Raw genomic sequence first — 18,647 nt, 5'->3', positions numbered from 1 at the left:
GCTGTTATCACATTTTATATTCCCTCCCTTTGCCTTTCGGCACTTGGATGTCTTAACAAAACCCTTTTCCTTTTTCTCCCTCCCTAGGGTATCTGGCTAAAAAAGTTTAGCTTGCTGATCTGCTTAGAATAAGAAAAAATGCAAACTGTTATCCTTTCTAATTAGTCAGCTGTTACCGGTGTCTATTTCTACCTTTTCCTTATAAGTATGTAAATTTATACTTACTGCCTTTGCTACAGTCGTGCAGATATTTCACAGGCTTGCTGATTTTGTGGTTTTCATTGAAAATTGTGAAACTGCTAACATCCTGAGTTCAGATAAGCATCACCCCCACTACCTACAAAATGCAAAACCTTCCATACTGGAAACCACCTTACCGAGAGCCTTCTGGTGCTGGATCTGTGAAAATTGCCATCTATTTCCTCCTATAAATAAAAACAATGGATGCATCTTTAGTGTGAAATAAGCTAGAAGTAAAATTCTACTATAAAAATCATCTGTACTTCCTAATCAGCAAAGACATGAGATTGTTCCTCTTCTGATGATGCAGGCTCCTCCCTTCGCCATGTTTCCCTGGCTAGCACTTAAAAGGGAAACTCAGGAGAATCACCACAACAATCAAAGGATTCCCTAGGGGGAGTACCTTTATGTGCGAAGAAGTACTTGATGAGTGGACGGACTGGGGGGAGGTCAACGTCAAAGTTGGGAATCACACATATAGAATAAGTGTGTGATGGAGGTAAATGTCCTGGCCGCAGATGATTGGAATGTATAGGGGAGGGCTTCCTGGTGGATTCAGATCCTGGTCTAAACACACCCATCCCCTTTACAGCTTGTGTATACAACCTGATACTGTTTGTGGGATCAGCAAACCTAGAGGGTATGAATACTAATTAGACTTACTTTTGTAATGCACAGATTTTTATATAAAACGTAACTAGGCTTGTTTCTCAGTTATACAGGTGACCACTGAATATAAATTCTGTTTATGAATTATAGTAAAACAGTAATGCAAAATGGCAAGCCAGTAAAAATATGAAGGTCAAAAATGATTTTCAGGGGCATGACAGTATAACAACTAAGAATGTGTACTGTACATTGAAAATGCAAGTATAAAGAACATTTTTATACAGAAGAGGAGTAGTCATTCCACTCTAAAATGAGGTTAGACTTTAATACCTATGTATTAGGGCGCTGAAATATGTGCTTTTTTACTTCTTGAGGCTCTATTACTTAAGTAAGGGGGACTTTGGTTTAAAACAGGCCCTCTAGGCAGCCACTCATTTACCCAGGCATGATACCCTTGCTATGGATGTAGATAATTTACATACCGCATGAAGCCTGACCTGAAAGCTCACCTCCACCATCACAGAAATGAGTTTTCAAATTCTAAGCTGCTGCCGAGGTTTGAATTGGAGAAAGAGCTCACTCCTGTATTGGTGGAGGTGAGCAGTAATGACTAGGCCTCTCTTGGGAGTTTTCGGGTCAGGCTTTATGGGGTATGAAAATGGCTTTTGTCAACGAGTCTGTGGTAGTGAGCCCTTAGATCCCCAGCTCAGGATTCCCCAGGGCGCGGAGACTAAGCCCCAGCCTGCTTCTTCACCAGGGCCCCTGATGGTGGGGATGGACTTGCAGCAGACTGGAACCAGGTTGCGGCTCCCAGGTAGGCCCAGCTGAGGATATGGAGACCGCTGGCATGTGCAGGGTAAACAGGAGATCCAGGAGACAAGCCGAGGTCAGGACAGGCAGCAGACGAACATAGACGGAGAAACAAAGCCGGGTCGGTACACAGGAGATCAGAAACAATAGCCAAGGGATACACGGATGGGAGCTCAGAGAACAGCGATGTTGCTCAAGCAAGGAGCAGTGCATTGAGCATGTGTATATATAGGGAAGCAAACAGGGAGGTGACCCAGGAAGTAATTGACCGGAACAAGATATAACCCACAGTGGAGCAGGCGACGCCCATAGAAGCCCAAACACCACATGTGAAGGGAGGCAAGACAGAAGCACTGCAGCAAGGAGGTAAGACTATACAGACAAAACTATAGGCTAACTTGTGACAGCTTTCACTTGTAGCAATGGCCTTATTCAACTTTGGTCAAAGCTGCACCATTTGTTTTTATCTACGGTTGCCCCTTATCAGCATAGGCAGCTTTTTGGTAAAGGCGAACTAACCATTTAAACTAATTTTAAAGAAAAGGCTTTGTTGAATCAAGAGTATTCCACTGCTGGGAGGAGAAATCCTTTAAGGAGGATGAAAGGTTGAAAGATGAAATAAAAGAGCTGAAGTTTAAGTTGAATAGGATCAAAGTTAAATAAGAAAAAAAATTGATATATAAATTACCATCACTCTACCTATCATCTGAAATATCACGACTTCTAACTGTATTCATGTAATCTTTTGTAGATGAAACCTTATGAGCATTTTATCTTTTTAGTCTAGAAACAGAAAAGAAAGTTGGCCTGCTTCTCTCTTATGATGATGTACACACTCTCCTATCCTACTCCAGTATCGATGGCTTGTGGTAGTTGAAACCTGAATTAAATATGCTTTATAAATTAGGATAAAAATTGTAGCCAAATTAGAGGTTAGTCTTAGGTTCTCATAGTTGTGCAGAAAAGCTGCCATTCACTTTGAGTGCACGAAGGCAATGCACTTGCAGTGCATGGCAAAGCACAGCACTGCCTTATATTTGAAAAAAATATAAGGCAAACTCCACCTTTTTGCACCATCTTATAACTGTATTGAGGTTAATTGTCAATACGTTTTGCATCAGTGATCAGAACTGCAGAGCAGTTTACTAGCTGTATACTTAAATCTAGGTCAGTGTTTTAGAACATATTGAAGCTAGAGCCAGCCAAGCAGCTGGTATTTTCAGCAATGGTAGCATATTTTATATTATGTAAGAATGCATAATGCATGGGAAATGCAGCAAGCTGGAATGGTAAGGCGGGCGAGGGCAAGCAAAACTCCCAGGTAGGCCAGAACAGCAATTATGGCACCATTATTGTATCCAAGACATACAAGAAGCCAATGACTGAATCATCCCACTAAGCTTCATCTATAACTAAATGTCACTTCTGGGAGGACTGACAATCTAAAGCTCTGTTTCAAGAATATTGTAGTAATTCATATATTTATGTTTTAAAGTAAATGTTTTGCCTTACATTTTTGCATAATAAAACCATTTTATTAAAGGAAACAAAAACAACAATTACATTTGTTACCTTTGCATTGCTTGCGAAGTCAGTCATGTTTCCTATGTCAGGAATGATGGCAGATGCCTAAAGTAAAAAGAGCAGACATAAAACGTTTCAGAAAGTTTCAACTGCACAGTAACATTTGCCACAAATGTAATAGTGACATTGAAAAATACTGCTGTGTGTAGTCCCAGAACACAATGTAGTATGATTTTAATGTGCAGCAGTGGCCAAAAGTTTTGCGAATTATAGAAATATTCATTTTCACAAAGTCTGCTGCCTCAGTTTTTATAATGGCATTTTGCATATATTCCAGAATGTTATGAAGAGTGATCAGATGAATTGCAAAGTCCCTCTTTGCCATCAAAATTAACTTCATCCCATAAAAAACATTTTCACTGCATCTGTGGAAAAGGCTTCAAGGTGCCCAAGAAAGTCCAGCAAGTTCCAGGAGCATCTCCTACAGTTGATTCAGCTGCCCCACCAGTGCAGAACTTGCTCAGGAATGGCAGCAGGCAGGTGTGAGTAAATTTGCACACACGGTGAGGAGAAGACTTTTGGAGGATGGCCTGGTGTTAAGGGCAACAAAGAAGCCACTTCTTTCCAGGAAAAACATCAGAGACAGAATGATATTCTGCAAAAGGTAAAGGGATTGGATTGCTGAGGACTGGGGTAAAGTCATTTTCTCTGATGAATCCCCTTTCTAAATGTTGGGGGCATCCAGAAAAAAACCTTGCCCGGAGAGAAAAGGTGAGCGCTACCATCAGTCCTGTGTCATGCCAACAGTAAAGCACCCTGAGACCATTTATGTGCAGGGTTGCCTCTCAGCCAAGGGAGTGGACTTGCTCACAATTTTGCCTAGGAACACAGCCATGAATAAAGAATGGGACAATAACCTCCTCCAAGAGCAACTTCCCCCAACTATCTACGAAGAGTTTGGTGAGGAACAATGCCATTTCCAGCACTAAGATGCACCTTTATATAAGGCAAAAATGATAACTAATGCTGGGTTCACCTATATGTGGCCACGGGGTTTGTGACTGGGTTCCAGTGCATGTCTGCTCACTGGTTCAGGTGCAATTCAGGTCCAAATTGTTGCCTGAATTTGCGCCTGAACCGGACCCTAACCCGCACAGGACTCATTTGAAACCCGCATTCAATTTGCATATACTGCATGTGAACCCAGCCTAACTGGCTTGAGGAACAAAACATCGAAATGTTGGGCCCATGGCCAGGAAACTCCCCAGACTTTAGTCTAATTGAGAACTTGTGGTCAATCCTCGAGAGGTGAATAAAAAACCCCCCACAAATTCTGACAAACTCCAAGCATTGATTATGCAGGAATGGGCTGCCATCAGTCAGGATGTGGCCCAGAAGTTGATTGACAGCATGCCAGGGCGAATTGCAGATGTCTTGAAAAGAAGGGTCAACAATGAAATATTTACTATTTGCATAAACTTCATGAAATTGTCAATAAAAGCCTTTGACCCTTATGAAATGCTTGTAGTTATACTTCAGTAACATCTGACAAAAAGATCTAAAAACACTGAAGTAGCAAACTTTGTGAAAATTAATATTTGTGTCAGTCTCAAAACTTTTGGCCACGGCTGTAGCCAATAGTGGATCTTTTTTGGTACATTTTGTTAAAGTAGTATTAAACCCAAAAGCAAACATTTATTTTATTATAGTTTACAAATGCTTAGATGTAATGGCTGCATTAGTTTGTTTTTTTAAGTGTTACTAAACCCACAATCCAAAAATCAGTCTGTATATGCAGCATGCTTGTTATACTCACTGTGGAAGCCAAGGGGTTATTCCTCCACATTGTGTAAAAAGGCTGCTTGATCCTGTATGTACAGATCCTCCCCTTCTCCCATCCACTGATTCCAGAACATGTCCGGATAGAACAGAGCCTTTGGAGTCAGGCTGCACATGCTCAGTTTAGTGTTTATTGCTAAAGAGGTTTTTTTGTTCTTGGGAGGGTGCATGTGATCAGCACAGGGCCAATACGCACTGTCCGAACAGAGGGTCAGGGGTCCTGCATCCTGATAGGACAGCTCAGTGTAGTATGAAAACTCCTCCTACATGCTATACCTTGGAACCAGGAACTGCTAGTAGTCACAAGACTGCTATATACTGCTGATGAGAAAAGGTATTTAGAAGTTTATTTTTACTACAACGATTGCATTTCCATGTTCTGTGTATTGTGAGAGAGCAGATATAGTGAATTCAGGGTCCTGGGTTTAGTAACACTTTAAGCTTGCTTTCTTTTATTTTCACTGGGTGATTTGGCCTGTCTTTTTGTTTTTAACACAATAAGCTGTCATGTAGATGTAGCAGTTAGAGAGCTGAGACAAACAATTTACCACTAGCGGAGGTGCTTACAATAGTCAGCTTTTATTTATATGTAAAACTTTGTATTCCAAACTTGCTGTAACTGGTTATAAAGTATTTGCTGGAGTTTATCTTTTATTTGTTTGGTTTATCTAAATCTTCCTAGCTTGTTGGGAAATCTTCCCTTAAATAATGACCTTATTTTTTCTTTTGCGTTGGAGAAAAGGGCTGTGGACTCCGTTTAGAAAGTGGTATCTACCCCTTTAAGAAATCCGCTAAAATACTGTTTGTCACGGGCTACTGGAAGAGTGTGGAGGCCAGCCTCCTGCCCATGGACTACGGCCCTGGTTTGTAGGGGAGTGCGGCTCTGGTTGGGGTGTATGCTGGGGGACCCTTGGAGTAATGTTACTTTGAATTCAAGTCCCTGTCACCCCAAGCGACACAGACTTTGGGCTTAAGCTGCATATATCACAAAGGACTTCACACAATGAGAAACTAAACAGATGCTAATGACATAAGACTGAGCTATGGTATACTGGGGGGATGTGAATTGACACTTAAGTTATAATAAGAGGTGTTGAAAATGGAGACGGGCAGTCTGAGAGCCTATGTCTTCTGCTTTCATCTGTTTAGAGGTGGAGTGTGTTCACACTTCTAGGAATGTGTATTCGGCTATGTTTTGGGCTTGTTGTTTGTTGAATTAATTATGATAATGTTGCAGTCTTATTCACCTATTGTCTCTTTCCAGAAGGCCAAGGTATGTTAACTATGTTCTGTGTACCATACATTTGCATATGATAATGAAATCAAACTCATGAGACTGTATATAGTGGAAGTGAGTTGGTGAATAAAGTGTCTTTTGTTTTACCCTTCATCGAGCATTGGCTGATGTTTGGGGGGAATTGAGGGGCCAAGTCACGGTTTTTTTTTCCCCAAAAATATTTTTTTGGGCATTCTTTAAAAAAACACTTTTTTATGCTGTTTTCTTTTAATATTTGACATTTGTAAATATATTTTGTATTTATTGAAGTATAACTAAAGGAAAAACTTTTTTTTTTGGATAGAGTGGAGAGGTATTAGAACACCGCCTGTTTTTGCTGCTGTCTGTGCCATCATTGGGGAGATTCACCCTCTTTGTTTGTCCTGCTTACTGTTATTGTTGAAAATGAAAATAAAAGAAAATTCCAAATTTGGGGTTGTTCCCAAAAAAGTAACAAAGTGGAAATCTTCCAATGGGACACAGATGGCAAAAAAATGTTAGGAAAAAAAAAACTGACCTAACCCTCTCTTATTCTATCCAAACTTTAAAAACTTTAAAAAGAAAGTGTTGCCTATAGCTACACTTTCAAGCAGGCTTTCTCAACCTTTTCAACACAGAGGAACCCTTGAAATATTTTCCAGTCTCCGGGAACCCCTGCTAAAAATTCCTATATTTACAACTTATGATATATTAGTGTGATGGTCAGTGGGAAGAATGCTCCTTACACTTGTGGTCATTAAGGAGAATGACCCCTTACAAATAGCTAAAAAAGATCAATGGTGTCAGTGGGAAGATCTCTCTAAAAATAATTGTGAAAAAGTAAAGTATCCCCACTACATAGGACATGTTCTAACAAGGGATTAGACCATTGTGATATGAATGTACATTGTTTTATGTTTGAAATGATTGGAACGTTTTTTTACAGCAAATTATGTATATGCTTGTATATTCACAAAAAGTCTTCTAGGATCTGTTCACATCTGAGCGATCCCTACCGTGGGCGGAATTGTCGCGATTCTGCCCGTAATTCCAAATTGCGGGACGTTTGTGTGATGCAGCAGACAAAAAACCGGGGCAATATTACATTGTGAAAATGTAATATTTGTGTAATTCTCAAAACTTTTTTGGCCACAGCTGTAGAAGAATTAGAACAACTGTCTGTGCCCCCATTTGGGAGATTCACCCTCTCTCATGTCATCGGCTGGTGTTGGTCCACTGTTTTTTATAAAGTCCAAAGTCAGCTTTGCAGGAAATTCTAGAGCGCTTCATGCTTCCTTCTGCTGACCAGCTTTATGGAGATGCTGATTTCATTTTCCAGCAGGACTTGACACCTGCCCACACTGCCAAAAGTACCAATACCTGGTTTCATGATCATGGTATCACTGTGCTTAATTGGTCAGCAAACTGGCCTGACCTAAACCTCAGAGAATCTGTGGGGTGTTGTCAAGAGGAAGATGAGAGACACCAGACCCAACAATGCAGACGTGATAGGTGAGGGCCACTATCAAAGAAATCTGGGCTTCCATAACACCTCAGCAGTGCCACAGGCTGTTTGCCTCCATGCCACTCCACGTTGATGCAGTAATTCATGCAAAAGGAGCCCCGACCAAGTATTGAGTGCATACTATACTGTACACGGACATACTTTTCACTAAGCCAACATTTCTCAAAATGTTTTTTTTTTTTTTTTCTTTTATTGGTTTTATGTAATCATTTAATTTTTTGAGATACTGAATTTTGGGTTTTCACTAGCTGTAAGCTATAATCATCAAAATAAAAAGAAAGAAATGCTTGAAATATATCACTGTGTGTAACGCATCTATTTAAAATATGAGTTTCACTTTTTGAATCGACTTACTAAAATAAATTTACTTTTTTGATGATATTCTAATTTTATGAGATGCACCTGTGTACTTGCCTTTCCATCATTTTTCCTCTCTTGGTGCCTCTCCATGGCAGCAAACACAATGGTTGGTGCCACATTCCATCCAAACCACAAGAGCAGTTATTTTATAACACTTTAAACAATTCTTCTCAATAGCACCAAGGCTAAGGAGGCGTGTATGCTGTTAGAATGCACACACTTTTAAATCTATACTTACTAAAGAAGCAGCTCCTTACCTAGTGACATGTTGAGGATCTTTGTTCTGTGAGATTTGAGCCATTGGAAAAAATGGCTTTTAGAGTATAGAGTGTAAGCATAACAAGCAATGGTTTATGGATGAGAAACAGATCCCATTGCATGTAAAAGAACAGTGACCAAATTTAAATGGTAACTGCCCACTCCCCCAGTCAAAATACTGCCCTCTGATGGGGTGGCGCAGTAAATATGGGCGTTGGTGTATCAGGTGGCTACTGTGTCGTGTGTGATGGCAAACAGCATTGTACCGATCAGAGGAGTGGCCATTTTGAAACTATAAGGCCCCTTTCACACAGGCGGACCGTTCAGATCCTGAGAGTAGACCATGACACAGTGGCTCTGAGGAAGAGGCGTATGCCTTGAAACGCGTCAGCCGTCATCCTAATAGGACAAGGGACATTCGTGTGGACAACTCTTGATACTCAAGATTTTGAGTCCGATGTGATTGATTTATACCTTTGCTTGTGAGTAGCCATTTTTATGTTTTAACAATAAAGCCCATATTGAGGATAATGCGCTAGGTCGACACGCCTTTCTTTGTGTTTCTTGTTTGCATTATTGTTGGACTGCCCCAGTCCTTTTAGGCAGCAGGATCCTAGCCATCCAAGATGCCATTTTGAAAGTCCCGTGGACAGAGCAGTCAAGGAGTCGGCTTTTCTGAGCACAGGAGATAGGTGGTTTATCCACCTTGTTTTTGTTTGGACCGTTCAGATCTGCCTGTCAGTTTTTTTGGCGGATCTGTGCATGCATTCCTATGGGGCATCAGATGTCAGCGGAGACATGTCCGCTGACATCCGATCTGATCCGTCAAATCTGGACGGATGGAAACCCTATTTTCCATCCGTCCAGCGGATCGGATGGGATCGAATGAGAACGGACCGACGGTCCGTTCCCATCCGATTTCCCCCATAGAGATGCATGGGTAACTGAGAGCTGTGTCTCCGCACACAGCGCGGAGACACAGCTGTCATCCTCCTGCTCAGCGGGGAATCGACGGATCGATCCCCCGCTGAGAAAACCGGAGACGGACGGAGTGTGTGATAGGAGCCTTAGAGAAGGGGGGGGGGGTGTAAAGTGCTGAGGTATGCACAGAATAAAAAAAACATAATGAAGGAAATCTCGGAGGCTGGAGGAGGTAAAAGTCTACTTTAGTAAACAAGAAAGGAAGACTGAAAGCAAATAAAGGGGAATAAATGGGAATTTGGCTTTTATTCGCTGTACAGCCTTGCAATAACAGTGCAATGGGCATAATAAAAACGGTAAAAAAAAAAAAGATCTACAGAAATAAAGGCTCCTACTCTTGTTTGTATTTAGACAGCCTAAGCTGCAGGACATCATTTTAGGTGAATGTGAACCGGACCAGACTCAATTGATTAAAGTGGAGTTCCACCCTATTTTTATACTTACCTCCATCTTCTCGCTCCGGGTCACCTGAAAAAGAAATGGATAATCGCATATTTTTTTTTTTTTTACTTACCTCGTAGCGAAGAAAAAATACTTACCTTACTTCCTCCTTCCTCGGCCGCGGCCCGTCGTCACTTCCTGGCTCTGCAATGATTCCTTGGAGCTGGACGTCATAGCTCCCAGGAATCATTGCGCCTGCACCGGCCCCGACGTCAGTTCCGGGTCGCGCGCGTCATCCCCTTCTAAACAGCTTCTGGGCATGCCCAGAAGCTGTAGAGGGTTGATGCGCGCAACCCGGAAGTGACGTCGGGGCCGGCGCAGAGCATCGTGGGACCAAAGAAGGCGGAAGAAGACGCCGAAGAGGATCTCGCTGGCTTCAAGCTGCCCACATCTGAGATGGCAGCGCTGGACAAGACGTTTGCAAGGTAAGTATTTGTCCTAACAGGTAAGTGCAACCCGGGACAGATCAGAGGCTAGCCATTGTGGAATGCACTAGCCCTGACTGTCCCGGGGGTATTAAAAAAAAAAAAAAAAAAAATCCAGGGTGGAACTCCGCTTTAACATCAAGCAAATATAAAAGGAATGAATTAAAAAGGTCCTGCGGTCTGTAATGACAAAGGGGCTACGGAACCAAATTTTTATAGAGTTTGATCTGTTGGTTAGACGGGGGCATAGCACCAACCCTTTGTGTGCTGCCATGAAGGCACCAGGAAATTACAGTGCAAGCTTATTCACTAAGTCATAAATAACAAAGCACACTACCTGTGTGAATTTGAACTGTGCAATTTTATAACCATACCCTTCAATAATGGGGAGAAAAAAATGTTTAAATTATCTGGAATACAAGAGATTTTTTTGTTAATCTAATGCAATCTCCCACAGTCTTTGCAGCTTTCAGCCATAAAACGAGTCAGACAATTAGCTACACATGGTGTCAGACAGTGCCGCAGATAGCTCACATCACATAAGTGCTGGGGGGGTGTAGGCTTTTTGCTATGTGCACAATCTGTTGTGTAGCAGTGCAGGAGGTGTATTTTAACCAAGACTAAGTACCCTAATATTGCAATACATACTTCACATGTATAGCTGTGTATTCATAAGTAGTTTATGACTTGCTTTTGTTTTGTTTTGCATTATAATGCACTAGCTGCATTGATTTGAACTTCATGTATAGACAGAATTGTAATGTAACTATAACCTACACATGGATGTTGGACTGTGCTTTCGTAACCTGTGTGGGCGTCAGTGGTGTATTTTGTTTTTTTGCTGCCCTAGGCAAGACTAAAATTGGGCGCCCCCCCCCCCCCTCCTATGTAAATTTGCTCCACTCCTTCTTCTTTTTTAGTGACTCCCTCAAAAATTGAAGAACTACAAGTCCCAGCATGAACCCCTGAGATCTCATGAGAGGGGGATGGGTGAGGGAGAGAGAGAGGGGGTGGGTGAGGGGCGGGATGAGAGAGAGAGAGGGGGGAGGGGATGAGAGAGAGAGAGCAAGAGGAGGGGTGAGAGAGAAGGGGGTGAGAGAGAGGGGGGGATGAGAGAGAGGAGGGGGTGAGAGAGAGAGAGTAGGGGTGAGAGGGAGGAGGGGTGAGAGAGAGGGGGGTGATAGAGAGAGAGAGAGAGAGGGGTGCGAGATAGGGGGGAGGAGAGCGAGAGAGATGGGGGTGAGAGAGAGGGGGGAAATGAGGGAGGCAGTTCTAGCAACCAGTGGCCAATAGAGTCTCAGGTGGAGGGGGGGCAACTTTTGCTGCCCCCCTGCAAAGTGCCGTCCTAGGCCTGGGCCTTGTTGGCCTAGGCCAAAATACAGCACTGGTGGGCGTGAATGCTAAGCCAGATAGATCAATGTACTGGGGCTCTGAAAAGTATTAGGCCCCTTTCACATAGGCGGACCGTTCAAATCCGCCTGTCCGTTTTTTTGGCGGATCTGAACGCCCCCCCCCCCCCCCATTGCATCCCTATGGGGCATCGGATGTCAGCAGAGTCATGACATCTGATCCGTCAAATCTGGACGGATGGAAACCCTATTTTCCATCCGTCCACCGGATCGGATCAGATGGGATCGGATTGGATGAGAACAGACAGTCCGTTCCCATCCGATTCCCCCATAGAGATGTATGGGGAACTGCTGTGTCTCTGCACACAGCGCGGAGAACAGCTGTCATCCTCCTGCTCAGCGGGGGATCGGTGGATCGATCCCCCGCTGAGATAAACGGAGTCCGTCTGACGGACGGACAGTGTGAAAGGGGCCTTAAAGATGCATTGTCTGCTGTCTAAGCTGAGCCTAACACTTATACTCAATATAATCAATATACTAAAGATTAAAATGTAACACTTTAAAATCACTATTATGGTACAGTTAGTACAGTTATAATTGAAGGGATATCGCCAAACTTAAAGAGTAACTCCACTTTTGTTGAGAAAAACATTCCCCTCTGGGTGATCTATGTACATTGAAGGGATTATAACAAACTTTGTTGCAGATTCCTACCTTTTGTTAGTCTACATGTACACGGGACGTTTTAAAAAGTCCTTTGAACGCTGGAATTTTACAGCTATGTAAAAGACGTTTAGAACGTCCGTTGTGTCTGGTTTAGCGGCGTTTGTCTGTGTCCATGTGGGAAAGTGAATCTAATGGGAGTGGTTTCATAATGATCAATCAGCTGTGCACCTGCAGGGCTCTAATGAGGAAAATTGCAGAGTCTGCATCCGTTTAGACAGGATTTCCTATTGGGAGTATCTCACCAAAAATGAACTTTTTAGTGCAGGGGGATGTCTGAAATCGAACTTGTATCTTAGTGTAGACTTCTGGGAAAATCAGTGAGCCAATCACACAGGTAGGAAATTACATTACTTGGGGGTGTGGTCAGTATACATTCTGTGTACAGAACAGCTCCAGGTAGCCATATTGCATTGCATTTTTAGAAAATTACAGCAGCTGCAGATTGAAAAGGAAAGGTCATTTTTAATAACCTTCAATAACAATATGATTTGTGTCGAAAAATATTTTTTTTTTTATTTTTGCCCTTTTTTTTCCCTACAAAGTGGAGTTACCCTTTAAGGATTTTCCGACATACACAATGAACCAACATTACTGTGTGTTGCATTAGGGCATCACATTCATTTTTGAAAGGCTTGGCAATGTACCTACACTAATTTATGTTTACTGTCTGTGTATTGATGTGTGTTGCACTTAAAAAAACAGTAGGTACATTTCTTTGTGTTGAGATGCACTGCCAGCTATTTTTTATTTTTTGATAGTGTAGAGGGATTAGACCCACTGTCACTGCGGTCTGTGTCCCTGTTAGGAGGAATAATCTGCTCTATTCATCATGTTTACCATTATTGTTGAAAGGCAAAGAAAATGGCAAATTTTTAATCCCTACCTTTATGTAAACAGCTGTTAGAAGGGGGTAGCACACGTGTGGCTTAGATCATTTACCTTAAAATGCTAGGTCTACTTTAAAAAAGAAAAACATGACCTTTTTTTGCAGGAAAAATTGTGGGGTTTTTTTTTTTTTAGGATAGGAGCTTGCAGAGCATCGCAACCGTGATCATTGGATCGCGGGTGCAATCTCAGGCTCCTGCAGACTTTGTGTTAAATACCAAGGCCAGTAATATGGGTATAACCTAACCTAACATGGTGCAAAAGGTAGAACTGGCCTTTAGCCACCGTTCACATCGGCCCCATTTCGACATGCAATTTGATAGGTCAATTTGCGGCGCTGAAACGATTTCCAAAAATATCGCAGTTCTTTTCCCGACTATTTGCATGAAGCCCAATTTTGACATTTTCACTTAGGGGTGTACTCACTTTTGTTGTCAACGGTTTAGACATTAATGGCTGTGTTGAGGTATTTTGAGGTAACAGCAAATGTACACTGTTATACAAGCTGTACACTTACTACTTTACATTGTACCAAAGTGTCATTTCTTCAGTGTTGTCACATGAAAAGATAGAATAAAATATTTACAAATATGTGAGGGGTGTACTCACTTTTGTGAGATACTGTACATACAGTATATAATATCAGGTGCTCCTTATAAGGTGAAACAATGTTTAAAAGTAATAAAGTCCCAAAACATAAATACTGTATATTTTCCATGCTCTTAACTCCATGCACAGATTACTTCATTTAAAGAGTAGTGACTTTTTTTCCTCCTTTTTTTTCCCCGTGATTAGCACTCTCTAATGTGTGGATGGCAGCCCACCAGCGTTATACCAAACTTGACTATATACTGTAGATGCTCGCAGAATATCACATAACACATCATCAAAATTGATCCAGCCAACCTCTGCAGACACCCACTCACCAACATAGGCATGTGCATGGGGTGTGCTGGAGGTGCCTGGGCATTAACTCTCTGTGTGCCAATGGGGGGGATGAGAAGGATCTCCCACTGACTGGCTCTGCCATAAGAGAAGTGCTTATTTTACTGAGTCGGTGGGGAGTTTAATTTGCCAGTTTGTGTGTATATGTACAGTAAACACACACACACTTGTTTTAACTGTGGGGTGCACACCCTAATGCAATAGGCTGCTCACACCTTTGCTCACCAGAATCAGCTAGGTTTGCAAGAGGCATGCTAAGCAGATATATAACTGTCCATGTTTTATATCACTGTGTGTTCAGTGGTTAGCTCTCAATAGCATCATTTCATGTCTTTGAGTAGCTTATGTGTAGCGCAGTCATTGCAAAATGGTGAAAATGTGGAATCCTACCTCACAATCTTTGTTTCCTCCTTCTTCGTTGTACACCATAATTGAATTCAGAGGCTCATTTTCAACTGGGACCATGACTTTACCAGATCGTATTTTACACAGCAGGAAACAAAGCACTATAGCAAAAAATAAATAAAAAATATTACATGAGTACTTGCTATATAACCATAAATCATATATATATATATATATTTATATATATATATATATATATATATATATATATATATATATATATAAATATATATATATATATATAAAACAAGTGGCAGCCTGCTCCCCCTATCCATGCATCCGGCCCCCTAATCTACTGTACAGGCAGGGCGCCAGAGGCATGGATTCCGATGGGTTTTTATGAAGCATGTGATTAGAGCCAGAGGCTCTAATAGGCTTCAAAAAATGGTGGGCATGGGGCGCAGAGCACTGCGCCCCGAGCCCACCCAGTTGTGTGGCAATAGTGAATGAACATTCGCTATTGTCACACGGATTCTCCTCCTGGCCAATCAGGAAGCGGAGCCTGAGACCCGTTTCCCGATTGGCCGAAAGGAGAAGTCATCCTAGTGGCGAAGGAGGAGGGAGGAGATGCAGGGGAAGCCCAACCCACGGAGGAGACTGAGGGGGAAGCCGCCGCTGCCTGCCCTTCACATGTCAGTCTAGGGTGAGTGAATCGGCGGGGGGGGGGGGGGGGTATGGTGTGCGGGCTGGAGCTGGTGTGGTCCGTCTGAAACCCCCCCCCCCCCAGCCCATGGAGCACCAGCCGCTACTGTATATAACCATATTACATATAACCAGGGGTTACTGGCAAAAGAAAAGAGAAGCTTCAGGAGAGACCGGCCTAGGCAGAGGAGTTAGAGCAGGAAGGGAAGAGAGATAGTCATAGAAAAGCAAAAAATGTGCTGTCGTAGTAAGTCCAGTATCCAGTTCACGAACGCTCTGTAATAAATCTACTGCTAGAGGGCGGCCGTTATGTGCAGAATCATGTGTGTGTGTGTGTGTGTGTGTGTGTGTGTATATATATAAATAAATGACATTCTGCTCCGGCCTTTGTGATTTGTGATTCACCTACAGTGGGTACATTCCATAGAGCCGTACACGTGGACATGACGGTATAGTTTTAGCTTACCCATGGTACCCACAATATCTTGGATCTGCTGCACTTTTATCACAGCTACCAGCATAAATCACAGAACTCAGGTTTATGTAAGCATACATGTTTAGATAGCTCTATATAGTTTACCATTGCCACTGATTGGCTTTTTGACTATATACATTATGATATGAAACCAAGTACACTTGGAATGACACAAGGTTTCATGCTGCCATTGATTGATTGTTTTTTTCTGGGCTTTTTTTTTTTTTTTTTATAAAGATATTGTGCATTTACAAATAATTGTGATATTGCCACAATAAACGTGAGCAGGAGCTAATTTTTATAGCATTGGAAACCCTCTTTTGAATCCATAAATAAACTGTTTGGATTTTTACAAGATTTGGGTCCAATTCTAACTTGCATAGACATTGATATTCATATTTTATAAGATGAATTCTGGTGCTTTCCAAATGCTTTTGAATTAGTGGTTTGGATAAGGAGAAAAAGTGAGTAATCTTTTCTCTGCGGATTCCCAGAGGTGGAACAATGCCCTCTGGTGGAAGAACTGAGGTAAGGCATCATGAATAACACTGCAGTATGATGCAAAGTTTACACTTTTATACAGTTTTGTAGAGCAAACCGAAACCATGCAGAAACCAGTTTCCCTTAGTAATTTATGTTGTGATTGCCAAGTATTCAGCAGTAGAAAACCATATATGACACTATCTAGTTTGAGGGACTTTTCAAAAGCGCTTTTAACATTTATCAATGCAGATCATACACAAGGATGATTCCTATATAGCTAGATAAGTGTATTGGCCTGTCATTCAAAATTTAAACACATCACAATGCATCACTCTTGGTTCTGTGCACTAGTGTCAGTGTTGCCAACCCACCAGATTGTAATTTACCGACACCACACCCACAATTTACTGGCACAACCAAGTTTTTTATACGCATGTATATATTTCTTGCGTTTTCAAAAGTTACAAAATTACAAGTTTTGGTGCAAATTTCTGTATTTAGGCTACAAATAAGTACAATATGCAATTACCAATGTAAGTTAAGGTAGATATTAACCACTTGCCGACTGCCCACAGTATATTTACTGCAGCAGTCAGCCTCTCCTGGGCAAACCAACGTAGGACTACGTCGCTCGCCCAGGAGCCTGTAGGGGGCGAGCGCACACCACCGGAGGCGCGCTCCCCCCCCCCCCCCGCTCGGTTCACCGGCATCCCCGCGTGAGTGACCGGCGGCTCCGATGTCCGCCGGCCTCTCGCAATCCCGCTCAGGAGAGGGAGAAAGGCAGACGGCTGATGTAAACACAGCCGTCTGTCATTCTCCCTTAGATCATGACAGAGGCTATGCGATCCTGCTATGTAGGATTGTATGTCTCTGTTATGATCTATCAAGCCACACCCCCTGACAGTTAGAATCACGCCCCTAGGGATACATTTAACCCACTGATCACCAATAAAGTTAACCCTTTCCCTGCCAGTGTCATTTTTACAGTAACAGTGCATATGTATAGCACTGATTACTGTAGTAATGTCACTGGTACCCCCAAAAGTGTCAAAAATGTCAGTCAAGGGTCCGATCTGTCCAGTCGCAGTCCCGCAAAAAAAAAATCGCAGATCGCCTCCATTACTAGTTTAAAAAAAAAAAAAACAATAAAAATGACATAAATCTTTCCCGTAGTTAGTAAACACAATAACTTTTGCGCAAACCTATCAAAATACGCTTATTGCGATTTTTTTTTTTTACCAAAAATATGTAGCAGAAAACAAGTTGGCCTAAAATGTTGAAAAATTTTGATTTTTGCTGAGCAGGCGGATGACAGCTCCATCTCCGCTCTGTGTGCGGAGATGGAGCTGTCAGATCCCCGCTGTCCTCTATGGGGGAATCGGATGAGAACGGACCGCCTGTCTGTTCTCATCCGATCTCATCCGATCGGATTCTCCAGATGGATGGAAGATAGGGTTTCCATCTGTCCGGATTTCACGGAGAGGTCTTCGCTGACATCCGCTGCCCCATAGGGATGCATGGGGCATCCGATCAGGTCCGCCTGAAAAACTGACAGGCGGATCTGATCGGATCGTTCGTGTGAAAGGATCCTAACTGGATCTACATAGGAGAAGCTTTGACACCCAAGTGGGAATTGATAACTAATACATTTCTGTATTCATTGTCCTTGTGGACTGTTATCAGCTTACTAGATTTCTGGCAGGATCACCAGGTAATTTTGCACTTATCGAACAGATACTTAGAAAACACTTTCAATTGTAAATTCAACAGATCAAAAGAGTAATAATGCCTCGTACACACGCAACGATTATCGGCCGACCGATCGGCCGACTTTTGTTCAGAGTGGTGTTTTGTTGGTTGGAATGTGCCTAGACTGCACACGAATTTTTTCGGCCAACAAAAATCAACTTCAGAAGTGATGTCATGTGCTGGTTTACTTTCCGTGTGTTTTTTCTTCTCTGAGCATGCCCAGTCTTGCTCATCAGATTTTTGTCTGCCGAAATCTGTACTGACTGACGGAAAATCGGCCGCTGTGTTGACGGCCAACAAAAATTTTATAGCCTGCACACCAGATTTTTTTTCGGCCGAAAAGTAGGAGTCGGTTGTCGAAAGCATCATACTAACAAGCCGAAAATCGGACGATCGGACGTTGGCCGAAAATTCACGTCCAACTATCGACGCATGTGTATGAGGCATAATGCTTGATACACACTATTCGTTTTTTTTTTTTCCATTCAACCCAGCAGGTTAAACCAAAAAAAAAGCTGTCCGCTCCGGTTGAAGCCGCTATACGAACTGTACGAAGTTAGTAGAGCAATCTAGTGCAATAAAGTGTAAAACCCTGCACAAAGAAGTCTCTAGATCTAATTAAAATCTTTCTACTGTTTGATAAGTCTTGAAATGAATAATAATATTTAATAATTATCTTATTAATTTTTTTTTCCTTTTACCTTTGTTGAGAATATGTTTG

The 18,647-nt window shown here is 42.2% G+C and overlaps 1 protein-coding gene across 1 annotated transcript in view; it reads right to left on the bottom strand.

Annotated features, from left to right (window-relative positions):
- LOC309567551 (cadherin-like protein 26) overlaps window positions 1–18,647 on the bottom strand; it is a gene marked incomplete at its 5' end in the record, with an annotated part of 147,713 nt that overhangs the window by 20,935 nt on the left and 108,131 nt on the right. Inside the window, 3 exons of the mRNA XM_082272935.1 lie at window positions 378–425; window positions 3,232–3,288; window positions 14,563–14,678. Coding sequence (XP_082129061.1) covers window positions 378–425; window positions 3,232–3,288; window positions 14,563–14,678 — 221 coding nt within the window. The remainder of the gene's footprint in view (window positions 1–377; window positions 426–3,231; window positions 3,289–14,562; window positions 14,679–18,647) is intronic.

This window comes from Pelophylax lessonae (genome assembly GCF_965119305.1).
Source record: "Pelophylax lessonae genome assembly, chromosome: 11".
NCBI lineage: Eukaryota > Metazoa > Chordata > Amphibia > Anura > Ranidae > Pelophylax > Pelophylax lessonae.
Note: the sequence above shows the minus strand (reverse complement) of the source record. Positions and strands in the feature narration are given on the sequence as shown.